This window comes from Nipponia nippon, unplaced genomic scaffold (assembly GCF_047370975.1).
Source record: "Nipponia nippon isolate SJK-2023a ecotype South Korea unplaced genomic scaffold, ASM4737097v1 scaffold_3, whole genome shotgun sequence".
NCBI classification, from domain to species: domain Eukaryota; kingdom Metazoa; phylum Chordata; class Aves; order Pelecaniformes; family Threskiornithidae; genus Nipponia; species Nipponia nippon.
Window position 1 is genome coordinate 55,947,223 of NW_028262347.1, and position 12,716 is coordinate 55,959,938.

A 12,716-nucleotide genomic window follows, 5' to 3' on the forward strand; every position below is an offset into this window, starting at 1 on the left:
CGGCTCCGTCGGCAACGCACGGGCTACAAATGGAAACGGTTTATTCGGCTTCACGGCATAAAATACAAACGTTAACCACGTCTTGAAACGCATAATACCAGTTCCGCGTGTGAAAGAAAGGCGCATGCAAAACCGCCCCTCAAAAAAGAACTCGGCCTCTACCTAAAATACAAGCACTGGCACAGGTGGGGCGTTCCTGCAGGCCGCTGGTAGATACAGGCGTTGCACGCCCGTGAGCGCTGGTAGATAACAGGCGTTGCACGCCCGTGAGCGCTGGCAGATGCAGGCGTTGCACGCCCGTGAGCGCGCGGACGATAAAGCACGACCGACGTGGGAACTCCCCGCGCTCCCCGTGCGTTTCGGTGGGGGTCATTTCGGTTTCCCTACAAAGGCAGTCCAGAGGGGTAAGACCGGGGGGTTACCCACCCCCTCGCTATTAACGTCGTAGCTACTGTAAGAGAAAAATCTCCAATCTTAGTTGTGAATGTCCACCAAGCGGCTAGCGGTAGCCCCGGGTAAAATCTTGGGGTTACTCTTATCGCTGGGACCTGGATTCAGTGGGAAACATCACCACAGTTGTTTTGTAAAAAGATAAACGTGCAGAAATAAAAATACGTGATGGGCCTCAATCTGAAATCCCAGCCTCAGAAAAATACAAGGATTTTGTCGACTGCTTTAGCAGGATTAGGAGCCCTTCTTGGCACAGCATACAAAGGCCACGTCAGAATCTCCCTCCCTCTTTCAGTCTTCAATTTCTTTGAAACTCAAGCATTTTTCTCATCACTTTTGCATTATTATGCTGAAGAAAAACTCTTAGAACTAAGGATTCGACTTCAGTACTTTAAGGAAAGTAGCCATTCAGCTTTAGTGTTCAGCCTCCCTTTGCTAGGGAACCTGTTTTGTGCTGCCCAGACATTTTCTATTTTTAAAAAATAATAAGGGAAAGTGAAGGCAGAAGGTGAAACAGTCCAAACCTGAATGGCCGGAGAAAAAAACAGTGCGTGGCAATCAGTCAGTCTCTTTTTGCTGTAGGGGACAACGAAAACTCTTTGCTTTCCCTGTAATGATCTCTGCCTGCAGACAGAAAGAGGGGACGCTCCATTAGCCAGCAGCACGTGCAATCTCAGGAAGCTGAAATCCCGACCTTCTGCTTCAAAGGCGCTGCCAGCACAAACCCATCCTCAGCCGCGCTGGTCTGATAGCCTCCCATCTCAGAGGAGGTGGGGGAGCACCCAGGTGCTTCCCGCCTAATGAAGCAAGAGATGGTGGTCATTAAAAAAACCGTACTCCCATCCAAATTTGAGCATGGCTCCAATTATGGCTCTTTTTACTCCCAAAAGGGCCATCCCTGCTGTGCGAGCGGGATGGGGAGGAAGCCACGACCAAGCGCATCCGAAGTCACGCAGTGCTTTGGCGATCTAGCAAAGCCCCGGCACGGACAGGTGGGCCAAGCACAAATACTGTTCAAGATTTAGCCATTTTCTTCTCGGCGCTGCAGAATAAAACACAAAATTGCTCCAAATGCGATCAGCAGAAAGCAGAGTGCAGCTCCTCATTTGCAGGATTTAGGATTTAGTTGGGATACGTACTAATGCAAAGGCAGGTAGCATAGAAATTGTGCCATTTGAATGGGACAGATTAAAGCATTAAATGTAAGCTCTTTAGTAGTGTTACTAGCACAATCCTGGCTTATTAAAGCAAACTAAGCTTCTTAAAAGTGAAACTGCCCTTAAATGAATAATACTGTTTCAGTTCCAGTTCTGACAGAACTGGCTTTGTTAATTTATTTTCCCTTTCAAGTCACTCCCGATTCTTGGGTCTCACGTAGGAACTGCCATTACATTTTGGTTTATTTTGGAAGTTAAATCTTTGCCGTCAAACTGCCTTATGTAAGTCTGAGACATCAGAAATATTCTGCTATCTGTATTAGAATTTAAAAAAAAAAAAAAAAAAAAAGAAAAATGATTGCCAAATCTGACCCTGGCCCCAGAATACCCATGCTCCAAGTGAGGAAGCACCAGGTTCCCAGCCGGGAATGCTGCAGCACTGAACAATTTAAGCAGCAGGTACAGAGGCAGAGCTGGCCTGTAAGTCCAGACAGCCGGGCTGCTGATGGAGCCTGGGCACTGGCCCGTGGCCACCTGCTCCTGGTTATTCCGAACTGTTTTCACTTAAAAAGCAGAACAAAAATAATCCTCCCAGACTCGAAGATCCCTACTGTGAAGAAATACAGACACTGACTGGAGAGGACTGGATTGCATGACTCATATGTGAAGGTTACACTCCCACTGCCAAAAGTCATATTTGTAAGATCCGATTGAAGATCTGATTTCTGCTAATATACCATCGAGCCATAATTAGGCAGGAGGCTGGAAGCTCGTCATCCAAAACTACCAGAGATATATTTGCAAAGGCACCAAGAGTTAATGGAAGTAATTTGATTTCTGCATTCACAATCTCTACTGGCTATTGCAAAGTATTAAGCTGAGTGCGTTTAACTGCAGAAAGGCAAATAGGTTCCTACGAGTCATGACCTGGAATAGCCTCTTGCTTTTCTAGCAAGGCTCCTTAATAAAACAGGGCAATAAAAACAGGTTTAACACTGTTAGACAGGAAGCACAAGACTGCTTCACGTATTTTTTCTGCTTTGAAAAACAGTCCTTGCCAAGAGGATAAGGGAGAACATTTATCAACCCCATCTCCAGGGTGCTGCAGCCCCTGGACTCGGCACCCACCTACTTGTACCGTCTGCCTCGTGACCAAGGTTCCTGACCTACTGGCGAAGGACAAGTCCATTTCTGTAGTGAGGTGACAGGCGTGCCTCTCCGCAGCCCTCCTCACCTGCCTGGAGGATGGGACGGGACGTGCTACGGAGATCAGCTGAGTGATGCCGACGCGAAATCAGAGGGCAGCGCTGGCAGGTCAGGCGCTGGCTTTGGTAGAAGGCAGTGATACGGCTTTGACGCTAGAGGGGCAAGCCCAGACACTGCTGACACACAGTCAGTCAGCGCAACCTGGAACTCGCTCCCACACCTTCATTTCTCCTCCTGGGGCCAGCCCTCTCCTCCTCCCCGCTCTTCCACAGCCTCTCCTCCAACTACGCAGCTCTGCCAGGAGCTGGGCAGAGCCACAACAGCGAGAGGCTCTGCAAGAGTGCGGCTCCGGGCGCCATCTCAGGCAAGCTGCCCAATGAGCCAGCTGAGCCCTATATGGCACTTTGCAGGAGCTACAGTCTGAGCAGAGGCTCATAAATTCACCCCCAGCAAGGCAAAGAGGCTTTAGCATCCCTGTTTTGGAACATGGAAGGCTGGAGCTGGAGACATTAACAGGCTTGACTACTGCTTGACAGAGTCCAGATCAGCCCCTGGGAGCTCCTGGTCCTCGCTGTTGCTTCAGACCAGGCTTGGTGTCTCCATTTCAGCCTTGCTGCTGAGCTCAGGCGCCCAAAGAGATGGATGCAAGCCTGTGAAAGCCACACCTTGAGGGATTTAGCAAGGAGGAGGTTTAGTGCAGATGAAAGTAAAAAAAACCTGATGACACAAGAGCCCGGTCCTTGTTGCCCTGGCTGCTGGGCCAGCCACAGCCATGGTGGCTCACATGTGTCCTGTGGCGAGAGAGGCACAAGGCTGGAGGTATGCTCCAGGGCCAGTGGCCCGTCGGAGGCATTTTGTAAGAGCCCAGCCTTATCTGCAGTGAAAGAGCAAAGGCAGAAGGACTTCGGCGCAAGACCACAGACAATAATAAATGCTGACCTGTGCAAACTTCCACACTGGGAAACAAAACCAAAAAAAAGTGGTGGAGATGCGGGGACGGCAAGGGGCCAAGCCCGTTGGGTGAGGTTTGTTGCATACGTGCCTATTTGGGCCCTCTCCACACCTCGTGTCACCATCAGAGGAGGGTTAAAAGGCGGCTCCCCTGGTACTACACACTCTCCAGCCGTTTCCTCATGGAAATGAAACGTGAGGTTTGGGGAAGACCCAGGTCTCTTCCACACACCCCGTGAAGCACGCACGCACCGCACACTCGGCCACTGACCAGGGCAGGGGGCAAGCAGCGTCCCTCGCTTTGCTCTTCCCGCACAGGAGACAGGCTGCCGGGCATCGGCTGGCCGGTGGCTCGTGCCCTGCGCCCCCGGTCACGGGTGTCCCCTCTTCTGCCTCTCCTGCCATTCCTGTCTCAGCGCCGCAATCTCCTGCCCGTACCAGCTGTGCAGCTTGGAGAAGCAGGCCGTCTCCGGTGACACCGGGCTTTCCGGCATGGCCGGCGAAAGGCCGGGCGCTGGGGACCCCGCAGCGCTGCTGGCAGCCGAGCGCCGGCGTGGAGGCAGGGGCGGGGGCTTCGCGTGCCCCCCATCACGGTCAGGGCAGGCGGCCGCCCCAGGGATGCCACCGCCACTACCCCATGTGGAGTAACCGTTCTCCAGGACGGCAGGCTTCTCCTGGAGAGGCAGCAAGGCGGGGTTGGAGAGGTGCCTCTTCCTGATGGAGGAGGACCTCCGCGGAGAATTGCGACAAGCGGCCAAGCTCTTGCAGGCCTCCTCCAGCTGCTTCTCCAGCTCCCTCACCACCAGCCGCATGTAGTCGAAGCTGGCCCGCGAGAGCGCCTTTACCCAGGCCTCCATGGCAGCCTGCCCATCGGCCACCAGCACGTAAGCCCTGGCACCGGCGTCATCGAAGCGGATAGCAAAGGCGAACTCCTCGGTGGCCTCGCACAGCTCCACGGTGCAGCCCTCCAGCACCACCAGCCCCATGGGCTCCCGGCTCTCCCGCTCCTCGAAGTAGAAGAGGAGGTTGCCCTTGAGGACGAACCAGCGGCGCTGGTAGGAGGTGGCGTGGTGGTGGTGGGCATGGTGGTGGTGTCGCTCCACCCGCTTGCGGAGGAAGCCAGCATGGTCGGCGGGCGAGTCGCATGTGGCATAGTGGGCCACGCTCCGCTCGTTCAGCTTCATCGCCCTGCCTAGGAGTAGAGGAAGAGAGGGGGAAGAAGTCAGCTTGGGGCAAGGAACATCTCACCTGCCCCGTCAGGAGAGGCCTGATCCTGCCCCGAGCCCGCCACAGGGAAAAGCAGCCCCGACTCCAGCAGCGAGCGCTGCAGGACAGTGTCTAACCCAGCAAGTACCCATGCAAACCGCAGGCTGGTTCCTCGCTACTGCAGAGAGGAGGTCATCCCCAGAGCCCCACCATCGAGACACCTGCCTTCTCCAGGGACGACAACACCGCTGCTTCGTTTCTTATTCCACGAGTGACCTACTTTGCTGGTTTTTTATGGGGCACAACAAAGAAATTTGCCTCTGTGCCTGTGAGGCATTTATTTCGCACTCTCCTCTATTACAGGGCAGGAGAAGGAGGATGTTTTCAGACCCAAGGGCTCTGGGACCTCCATTTGAGCACCCTCTCTCCGCTCCCCGTCTCCATGCAGGACCACCCATCCCACCAGCCCTCCCAGCAGCAGCACCCCCAGCCCCAGCAGATTAACTGGCAGCGGAGTGCGAGGTGCCGTACCGGCTGTGCAGGTCAGACCGCAACCCCTTGCTGTCTTCCTTGGGCGGGCTGCTCCATTGCCGAGGGCCTCGGAAGCTTCACCGTGCCGAGCCCCATCCCTGGTCAGAGGAAAGGTGGCAGAGAGGGAGTCACAAACCAGACCAGCTTGGGACTGGAAGAGCAAAGAGCTGCATCACTCCCACCCCAGAAAGCCGGGGCCCTTGGTGCACAGGGGCAGCCAGGGCCGGGCACCACAGGCGGGCGGCTCTGGAAACTGGGGTGGCGAAACCGAGGGCGCTTGCATTGGCTTCAAAGCCTGAGCCCCATCCCAGCTCAGGCCAGCGCTCCTGTGGGTTTGGGTTTTGGCTCCTGTGGGTTTGGTTTTGGTTTTATTAAAAAAAAAAGAAAAGAGCTTTTGTAGAAGCATGTCACTGCACCATCTGCGGAGGCCCCAACGGCAGGCGCTTCAGCAAGCCGGCGGGTCCCACAGAAGGACGCAGCAAGCGCAGCCTTTGCGCTTCTACAATTGCAAATGGATGTCCGACCGCCAAAACTCCGCATTAAGAAATATGCAGAAAACAAACCACGGCTGCCGCTCCCCGGCCAGATCCGGGCGGGGGAAGCTCCCTGCTGCTGAGCAACCTCCACCATCCCCCAGGGAGCCCTTCTGCCCCGTCAGGGCTTGTGGGGCAGGGCTCTGAGGACAAGGGGGCACGGACCCCAGTTGGAAAATGGACAAAAATCCCATCGGACGTAAGGAAACGCTGTTCCCCGGGGGTGCTTTGCCCTCGGTGGGTGGCGTGTGTGTGTGTCCGGGTGTGCAGCTGGGCTCTGTGTGTGTGTGTGTGTGTGTGTGTGTGTGTGTGTGTGTGTGCAAGGCTGGGCTGTGTGTCTTTGTGTGCAGGCGGGTGCAGTGGGGCTGCGTGTCTTTGTGTGCGTGCCTGCAGCTCCGTGCCGCCGTCTCGGTGCGCGCCGTGCCGGGCTGGCCGCCTCCGCGCCTCCGCTCGCCGTCTGCCTGCGGACCCCGCCGCCCCGGCCCGGCCCCGCCGCCGCGCCCGCCCGCCCCGCCGCCCCCCCGGCCCTCGCCCGGCGCCTCGCCCCGGCGGCGGGACCGCGGGCCCCGGCCCCTCCCGGCTCACCTCCGGCCCTTCCTGCTCGGCGGCGCTCCCGGCGCGGCGGGGCGGTGCGGGGCGGCCGGGGGCCGGCCGCGGCCGGGCGGGGGAGGGCTCCCGCGGCCGCCGGGGCCGTCCCGCCGCGCCGCCAGCACCGCCCCGCCGGCGGCAGCGGCGGCGTGGGGCGGGGGGCGGGGGGCGGTCGCCGGGGCCGGGAGCTGCTTTCTCCCGGAGCTTTTCGCTCCGCCCGACGCCCCTTCGGGTACCCCGGGGGGACCTACAGCCCCCCCCCCCCGCCCCCGGTGTAACTATTGGGGCGCAGCAGCCATGTGGTGCGGCGGTGACAGGGTGCCAGTAATGGGGTGCGGCAGTAGTGGGGTGCAATGCCAACGGGGCGCAACAGCCGTGGGGTGCATGACCGACTGGGTGCAATGCCGATAGGGTGCAACAGCTATGGGGTACAGCAGCAATAGGGTGCAATGCCGATGGGGTGCGATACCGGCAGGGTGCAATGCCGATGGGGTGGGACGGCTGCGGGGTGCAGCAGCGGTGGGTGTAATTGCCGTGGGGTGCAATGGGTCTGCTCCTGACGGGGTGCAGCAGCGCAGGGGGGCGATACCAATGGGGGGGTGCCACGGCTCTGCGGGGCGCAGCACCCGTACGATGCAACGGCCCTGGGGTGCGGCAGCGAGGGGGGGCGATACCGGCGGGGCCGGTGGCCGTGGGGCGCAGCGGGGCCGGGGCGGGCGGGCGGGAGGCGGCGGGCGGTCAGGTGATGCGGGCGGCGTCATGTGAGCGGGGCCGGGGCGGGCGGGGAGCGGCGCTCTGGGCCCCGGCGGCGGCGGGGACGATGGAGGCGGCGGTGCGGAGCGGGCTGACCCTGGCCCTGGCCCTGGCCCTGGCGCTGCCCGCCCTGGCCCTGGAGAACGGGCTGGCGCTCACCCCCCCCATGGGCTGGCTGGCCTGGGAGAGGTTCCGCTGCAACGTGGACTGCCGGGAGGACCCCCGCAACTGCATCAGGTCAGCGGGGTGGGGGGACACCCCCACGCACCCCCCGGGGCTCGGCATCCCCCCTTCGCTGCAAGGAGGACCTGTCCTGTGTGCCCCCTGCCCGAGGGGACCAGCTTGGAAAGGCCGGGCTGGTGGCTGGGGTCTGCCCCGAGCGGGTGGATGGGGCGATGCCAGGGCAGGGGAGGGCGGATGAACGGGTCGGGTCGGGCACCGTCTGGGTCCTTGGGGCGAGCCCTGCAGCAGTGGGATCTCGGGGAGCGTGGTGCGTGGGAGGCGGGGGGCTCAGGTTCCCCGGTGCTGGGGCTGGAGAGCCCCTGGCGCTGAAGGATGTGGCCAGGCTTTGCGGGGTGTCGGGGAAACGCTTCCCCTGGGTGAGATCAATGACTGGGACATGGATAGGGCTTAAACGGGAGCCCTGGAAACCCTCCCATATGGCCCAGGCCAGCCCTGTGGTGGCCAACCCTCCAGAGCCCCCAATTAGTCCTGAAGTCCCGCAGACCGCCTGCAGCCAGTGGGGCACAGAGGTCGCAGGGGCTCAGCCTGCCGTGTCCCCGTCCCCCTGACCCGCAGCGAGACCCTCTTCTTCGAGATGGCAGACCGCCTGGCAGAGGACGGCTGGAGGGAGCTGGGCTACAAGTACATCAATATTGACGACTGCTGGTCTGCCAAGCAGCGGGACGCGGCAGGACGGCTGGTTCCCGACCCCAAGAGGTTTCCCAGGGGGATTAAGGCCCTGGCTGACTACGTGAGTGCCTGGTGGGGATGGTGGGGGGGTCTCCATGTTCCCACGCCACCTGGTTCCCGGGAGGCACCTCGGGCCCCCTCGTCCCCTCCTTGCAGCTCTTCTCTCCTCGCAGGTCCACGCCCGGGGCCTGAAGCTGGGCATTTATGGTGACCTGGGCACCCTCACCTGCGGGGGCTACCCCGGCACCACGCTGGACCTCGTGGAGCAGGATGCCCAGACCTTTGCGGAGTGGGGCGTGGACATGCTGAAGCTGGATGGGTGCTACTCATCGGGAGAGGAGCAGGCGAAGGGTAAAGGCTCCCTGGCTGGCTGGCATTTCTCCCCTCGCTGCTTCAGTCAGGGCGGCTGGCTGTCCACAGAAACGCTTGGCCAGCTTTGGTTCTTCCCTTGCATCTCCTGTTGCAGCTCTTGGGCAAAGAGGAGGGTGTTTGGTGCCCTAGAGCTGGTGTAAGGCAGGAGGCCAGGCTGGCCTGCGGTTCCCCTGACCAGGCAGGCTGTAGACACAGGCTGCTGCCCGCCATCTCCTTTACTGGTTGTCTTCTCCTCTCCCTAAGGCTACCCAGAAATGGCGAGGGCCTTGAACGCCACAGGCCGCCCCATCGTCTACTCCTGCAGCTGGCCAGCATATCAGGGGGGGCTTCCCCCCAAGGTGAGGGTTGTCCAGTCTGGTGGCTGTTTCCCTTGTCCCCTGTGCCCTGGGGGAGCTCTTCTTGGAGCTGCAGGAGCTGGGTGTTACACCCTGCTTATCGCTCCGCCCACGGTAGGATGGGGCTGCAGGTCCCCGGAGGGGATGTGGCCTCCCTGCCAGGCATCTGGGGACACTTAGGCTTCCCAGCGTGGCTAGGTGATGGCAGTTTGGGGGGAGGAAGGCCCCGGGGCATGCCCCCTCCACCCCACTCAGCTGGTGTGGGGTTGATCCTGGCAGTCTGTTCTTCTGAGACAGGTCCTGTCTGGTTTAAGTGCTTAAAATAGTGAGTTCCTCCTAGTAATGTTTCTCGAGAATTGATTGCGTTTATTTATTTCCTGTTCCACCTTCTGAGTCAATCCTGAGCTGCCCTCAGTCTTGCAGCTGATCATATTTCCCAATGGCCTCTGTGGCTGTTTTGCCAGACATCCTATCATACTGGGCCGGGCGCAGTCATACTGGGATATGACTCTGTCCTTCATTAACATGATGTTGCCCTTCTACACATGCCTGTGCTTTGCAAAAACCAAACATCTGGATGCTGCAGCTCTCAACAAGTCTGGCTGCCCCTTCTCCCCCAGCTTGCAGACCATGTCCTTTCTCTGTCCTGCCTGACCCTGTGCTCCTCTCCAGGTGAACTACACTGTCCTGGCAGAGGTCTGCAACCTGTGGCGTAACTACGACGACATCCAGGACTCCTGGGACAGCGTGCTTTCTATCCTGGACTGGTTCTTTGCAAACCAGGACGTGCTGCAGCCAGCGGCTGGCCCCGGTCACTGGAATGACCCGGACATGGTGCGGCTGGGTGGTGGGTGCGCTGACCCTGGCCGGGGCTGGGGGTTCTCCAGGGATCCCTTTCTAGGGGCAGGGCAAAGGAAGAGTGCCAGGAGCAGGAGCTCTCTTGCTGCAGAGAGGCAAAGCTCGTGTTGCCCTTGGCTACGCTGTGGGAAAAGCCTGTGGTTGCAACGAACCCTTCACCACTCGAGTATACCTGTCCTGGTGTCCCTGTCCTTCCCTGCACAGCCTGAGGGGGGCTAGTGGGGAAGTGAAGGGTGTTAGCGAGTGTGTTTGAATGTGTGCTGATGGCTCAGCACCTAGCAGAGGTGGGATGTCCCAGCAGTCGTAGGCTGCTCAAGGGAAAGCAAACGCAAGTGTGACGTTTCCCGTGCGTGCTTCCCTCCAGCAAGCTGCAGCATCACTGAGCATGGCAAGCAGACTAGTTTCTAACCCTTTTCTGCCTCTCTTGTCTTTTCCCCGTCTCCCATCCAGCTCATCATCGGAAACTTTGGCCTTAGCTATGAGCAGTCCCGCTCTCAAATGGCCTTGTGGACGGTGATGGCAGCTCCACTCCTCATGTCCACGGATCTCCGCACCATCTCCCCGAGCGCCAAGGAGATCCTGCAGAACCGCCTGATGATCCAGATCAACCAGGACCCCCTGGGAATCCAGGGGCGCAGGATTGTCAAGGTTAGGGGGAAGGTGGACGTGTTTGGGAGAGCAGACGGGAGCAGCACAGCGGGTCACAATAAGGAGAGAGAGGGAGGCGATGCAGAGAAACATGAGCAGGAGAGCTGTGGGAGCTGGGGACCTGCTGGCATAGCAGCCACGCAGGGCAAGGTCAGAAGTTATGGGCCAGCGCTGGTCCCAGCAGCTCTGCCTCACCCACCCATCCCCACCCTCAGGAGAAATCCCACATAGAGGTGTTCTTGCGCCCGCTGTCCCAGGCCGCCAGCGCCCTTGTCTTCTTCAGCCGGAGGACAGATATGCCCTTCCTCTACACCACCAGCCTGGCCAAGCTCCACTTCCCCGAGGACGCTGTGTATGAGGTGAGCCCCACTGGCACGCTGCATGGCAGGGCAGCCCCACGGCACCTGGATCTCCCTTTTTCCAGCTTCCCCTGTTGGCACCTTGTGCATTTTCGGGGGGGGGGGGGAGGACTCCCACTCCCTGCCTCCAGGATGAAGGGGCAGCTGCCCCTTGGGTTGCCCTCCTGTTGCCCGCTGCTGTGCCCCATCCCACCATGCCGTCTCTGTGACCGTGGCTGGACCTCAAGATGAAGGGTCTGTGGAAATCCTGGCAGCCACCATCTCTCTCTTCCAGGTACAAGATGTGTACAGCGGGAAGACCATCAGCGGCTTAAAGACAGGAGACAACTTCTCGGTCGTTATTAACCCCTCGGGGGTGGTGATGTGGTACCTCTATCCCACGGCGCTCCCGGCGCAGCATTGGCACGTTGTCAGACAGCAAGCCCCCGGCGAGGGTTTCCACCCGGTCCTCCTGTGACGAAGCTCAGCAGATGGGGGTGTGGGTCAGTGCTGGGCTGAGCCGCGAGACCCTGGGGCATGCGGTTCTTCACTGCACAAGTGCCTTTTGCTGGTGTGCCCAGCAGTGCTGGGGAGTGGCCGTCAGGTCATTCCTCCGGTACAAGCTTGATGTTGTCTACTCAGTCTGCGTAAATCAGGAATTCTTGTTACCCATCTCCTAAGAGTGTGCAGAGTGTGATTCCTCGATGATTGCAAAGCTCTTTGAGATCCTCCTGTGGAAGATGCCATACGAGCAGAGTCCAGCCACTGTTGGAGTTTGTCAGCTCTGGCACCTGAGCACTTCACTGCTTTGAACTGAGCATCACCAACTGCTGCAGGGGCTGTTCGACCTATGCCTGTAGAAAGGCCTTGGATGCTTTAGTATCTTCTAAGGTGCTGACCTTCTGCCATGCGTGATGGCGTTAGCCTCAAGGATCAGACCTCACCACCTTCTGTCCTCTGCTATAATCAGCTTGGCTTAGAAAAAGGGGCTGTCAATAGGGCGGCACCCTTGCCACATACCCTCCCCAGGACCAAAAGCTCCTGGAGGAGTGATGGTCCGGCACAGAGAGGCTTTGCTTGCAGGCTTGGTCCTGCTGCCAGGATCCTGGAGGCCAGCACTACATGCTAGCATTGGATTAAAGCCCCTCTGGTATCAGTTCACAGCAGAGGGGAGCAAAAATCTGAATTGGCCATGCACAGCCCCCACAGCTTGCTGTGGTACAGCACCAAAAACTGCAGAGCTGTAGCGTGTTGTGCACAAGTGGTATCGGGAAGATGCTGATGCTCAGTTGAGGTCTTTTGAGTAGGGAGATGGTCAGAGGTGCCTCTGAGCTGCAAGCTGCACTAGCAGGAAATTCCTGCTAAAAGGGGGCTCAGGCCCTCTTCCAGTGGGCTGAACACCCAAGGGCTTCCCAGGGAAAGGCTGCTCCTCCTCCTGCCAAGGGCAGCTACATCCACAGCCCCATCCTGAGGAAGAGCCTGCACTGATAAACTGGAAGTGAGCGGCAGGACAGACTCTAGAAATACCACATTTTAGATTACCGCCCCCCCCCCCCCCCAAAAAAAAAAAAAAGTTTCCCTGTTCTGTTCAGATGATGAAGGAGGAGTGGTTGCCCACGCTGGTTTCTGCAGGACCAAATGGCTGATTCTGGCCACTTCCAGAAACTTTGAGTGCAGCAGCAAGATGCCAAACATGATGCTTGCAGTGCTAACAGGAAAGGACAAATGCACTTCATGTCCGTATACAGGAGCTGGCTTTGTTCTTGGGGAGTAATTGAGACAAATTAACTGAAATAAAAGGGAAGCAGGTCACAGGCTCTGTTTCATGTTTATTCAGTGTTGCTAGCTATAGCTACTTGGTTAATGTAGGATTACAGG

The 12,716-nt window shown here is 58.7% G+C and overlaps 2 protein-coding genes across 2 annotated transcripts; one reads left to right on the forward strand and one right to left on the reverse strand.

Annotated features, from left to right (window-relative positions):
• Positions 1-24: 24 nt before the first annotated feature.
• Positions 25-6,693, reverse strand: PHETA2 (PH domain containing endocytic trafficking adaptor 2). The gene is made up of 3 exons (XM_087767622.1): positions 6,620-6,693; positions 5,502-5,599; positions 25-4,956 (listed from the first exon to the last, which is right to left on the reverse strand). Exon 3 carries the CDS (start codon positions 4,946-4,948, stop codon positions 4,136-4,138), a length of 813 nt encoding a protein of 270 aa, XP_087623748.1. The 5' UTR covers positions 4,949-4,956; positions 5,502-5,599; positions 6,620-6,693; the 3' UTR covers positions 25-4,135.
• Positions 6,694-7,352: 659 nt separating this feature from the next.
• On the forward strand, positions 7,353-12,653 carry NAGA (alpha-N-acetylgalactosaminidase). The gene is made up of 8 exons (XM_009475249.2): positions 7,353-7,612; positions 8,174-8,348; positions 8,461-8,638; positions 8,903-8,997; positions 9,667-9,828; positions 10,303-10,500; positions 10,716-10,859; positions 11,134-12,653. The coding sequence occupies exons 1-8, from the start codon at positions 7,368-7,370 to the stop codon at positions 11,314-11,316; spliced, it is 1,380 nt and encodes a 459-aa protein (XP_009473524.2). The 5' UTR covers positions 7,353-7,367; the 3' UTR covers positions 11,317-12,653.
• The last annotated feature ends 63 nt before the right edge of the window (positions 12,654-12,716 follow it).

What these genes read in the sequence shown, in the direction of transcription:
- PHETA2 (XM_087767622.1), bottom strand. Translation starts at nt 4,948, where the DNA reads ATGAAGCTGAACGAGCGGAGCGTGGCCCACTATGCCACATGCGACTCG.
- NAGA (XM_009475249.2), top strand. Translation starts at nt 7,368, where the DNA reads ATGCGGGCGGCGTCATGTGAGCGGGGCCGGGGCGGGCGGGGAGCGGCG. An exon ending in GGGAGAGGAGCAGGCGAAGG is followed by an intron (nt 8,639 to 8,902) that starts GTAAAGGCTCCC and finishes CCTCTCCCTAAG; the next exon opens with GCTACCCAGAAATGGCGAGG. An exon ending in CCGAGGACGCTGTGTATGAG is followed by an intron (nt 10,860 to 11,133) that starts GTGAGCCCCACT and finishes TCTCTCTTCCAG; the next exon opens with GTACAAGATGTGTACAGCGG.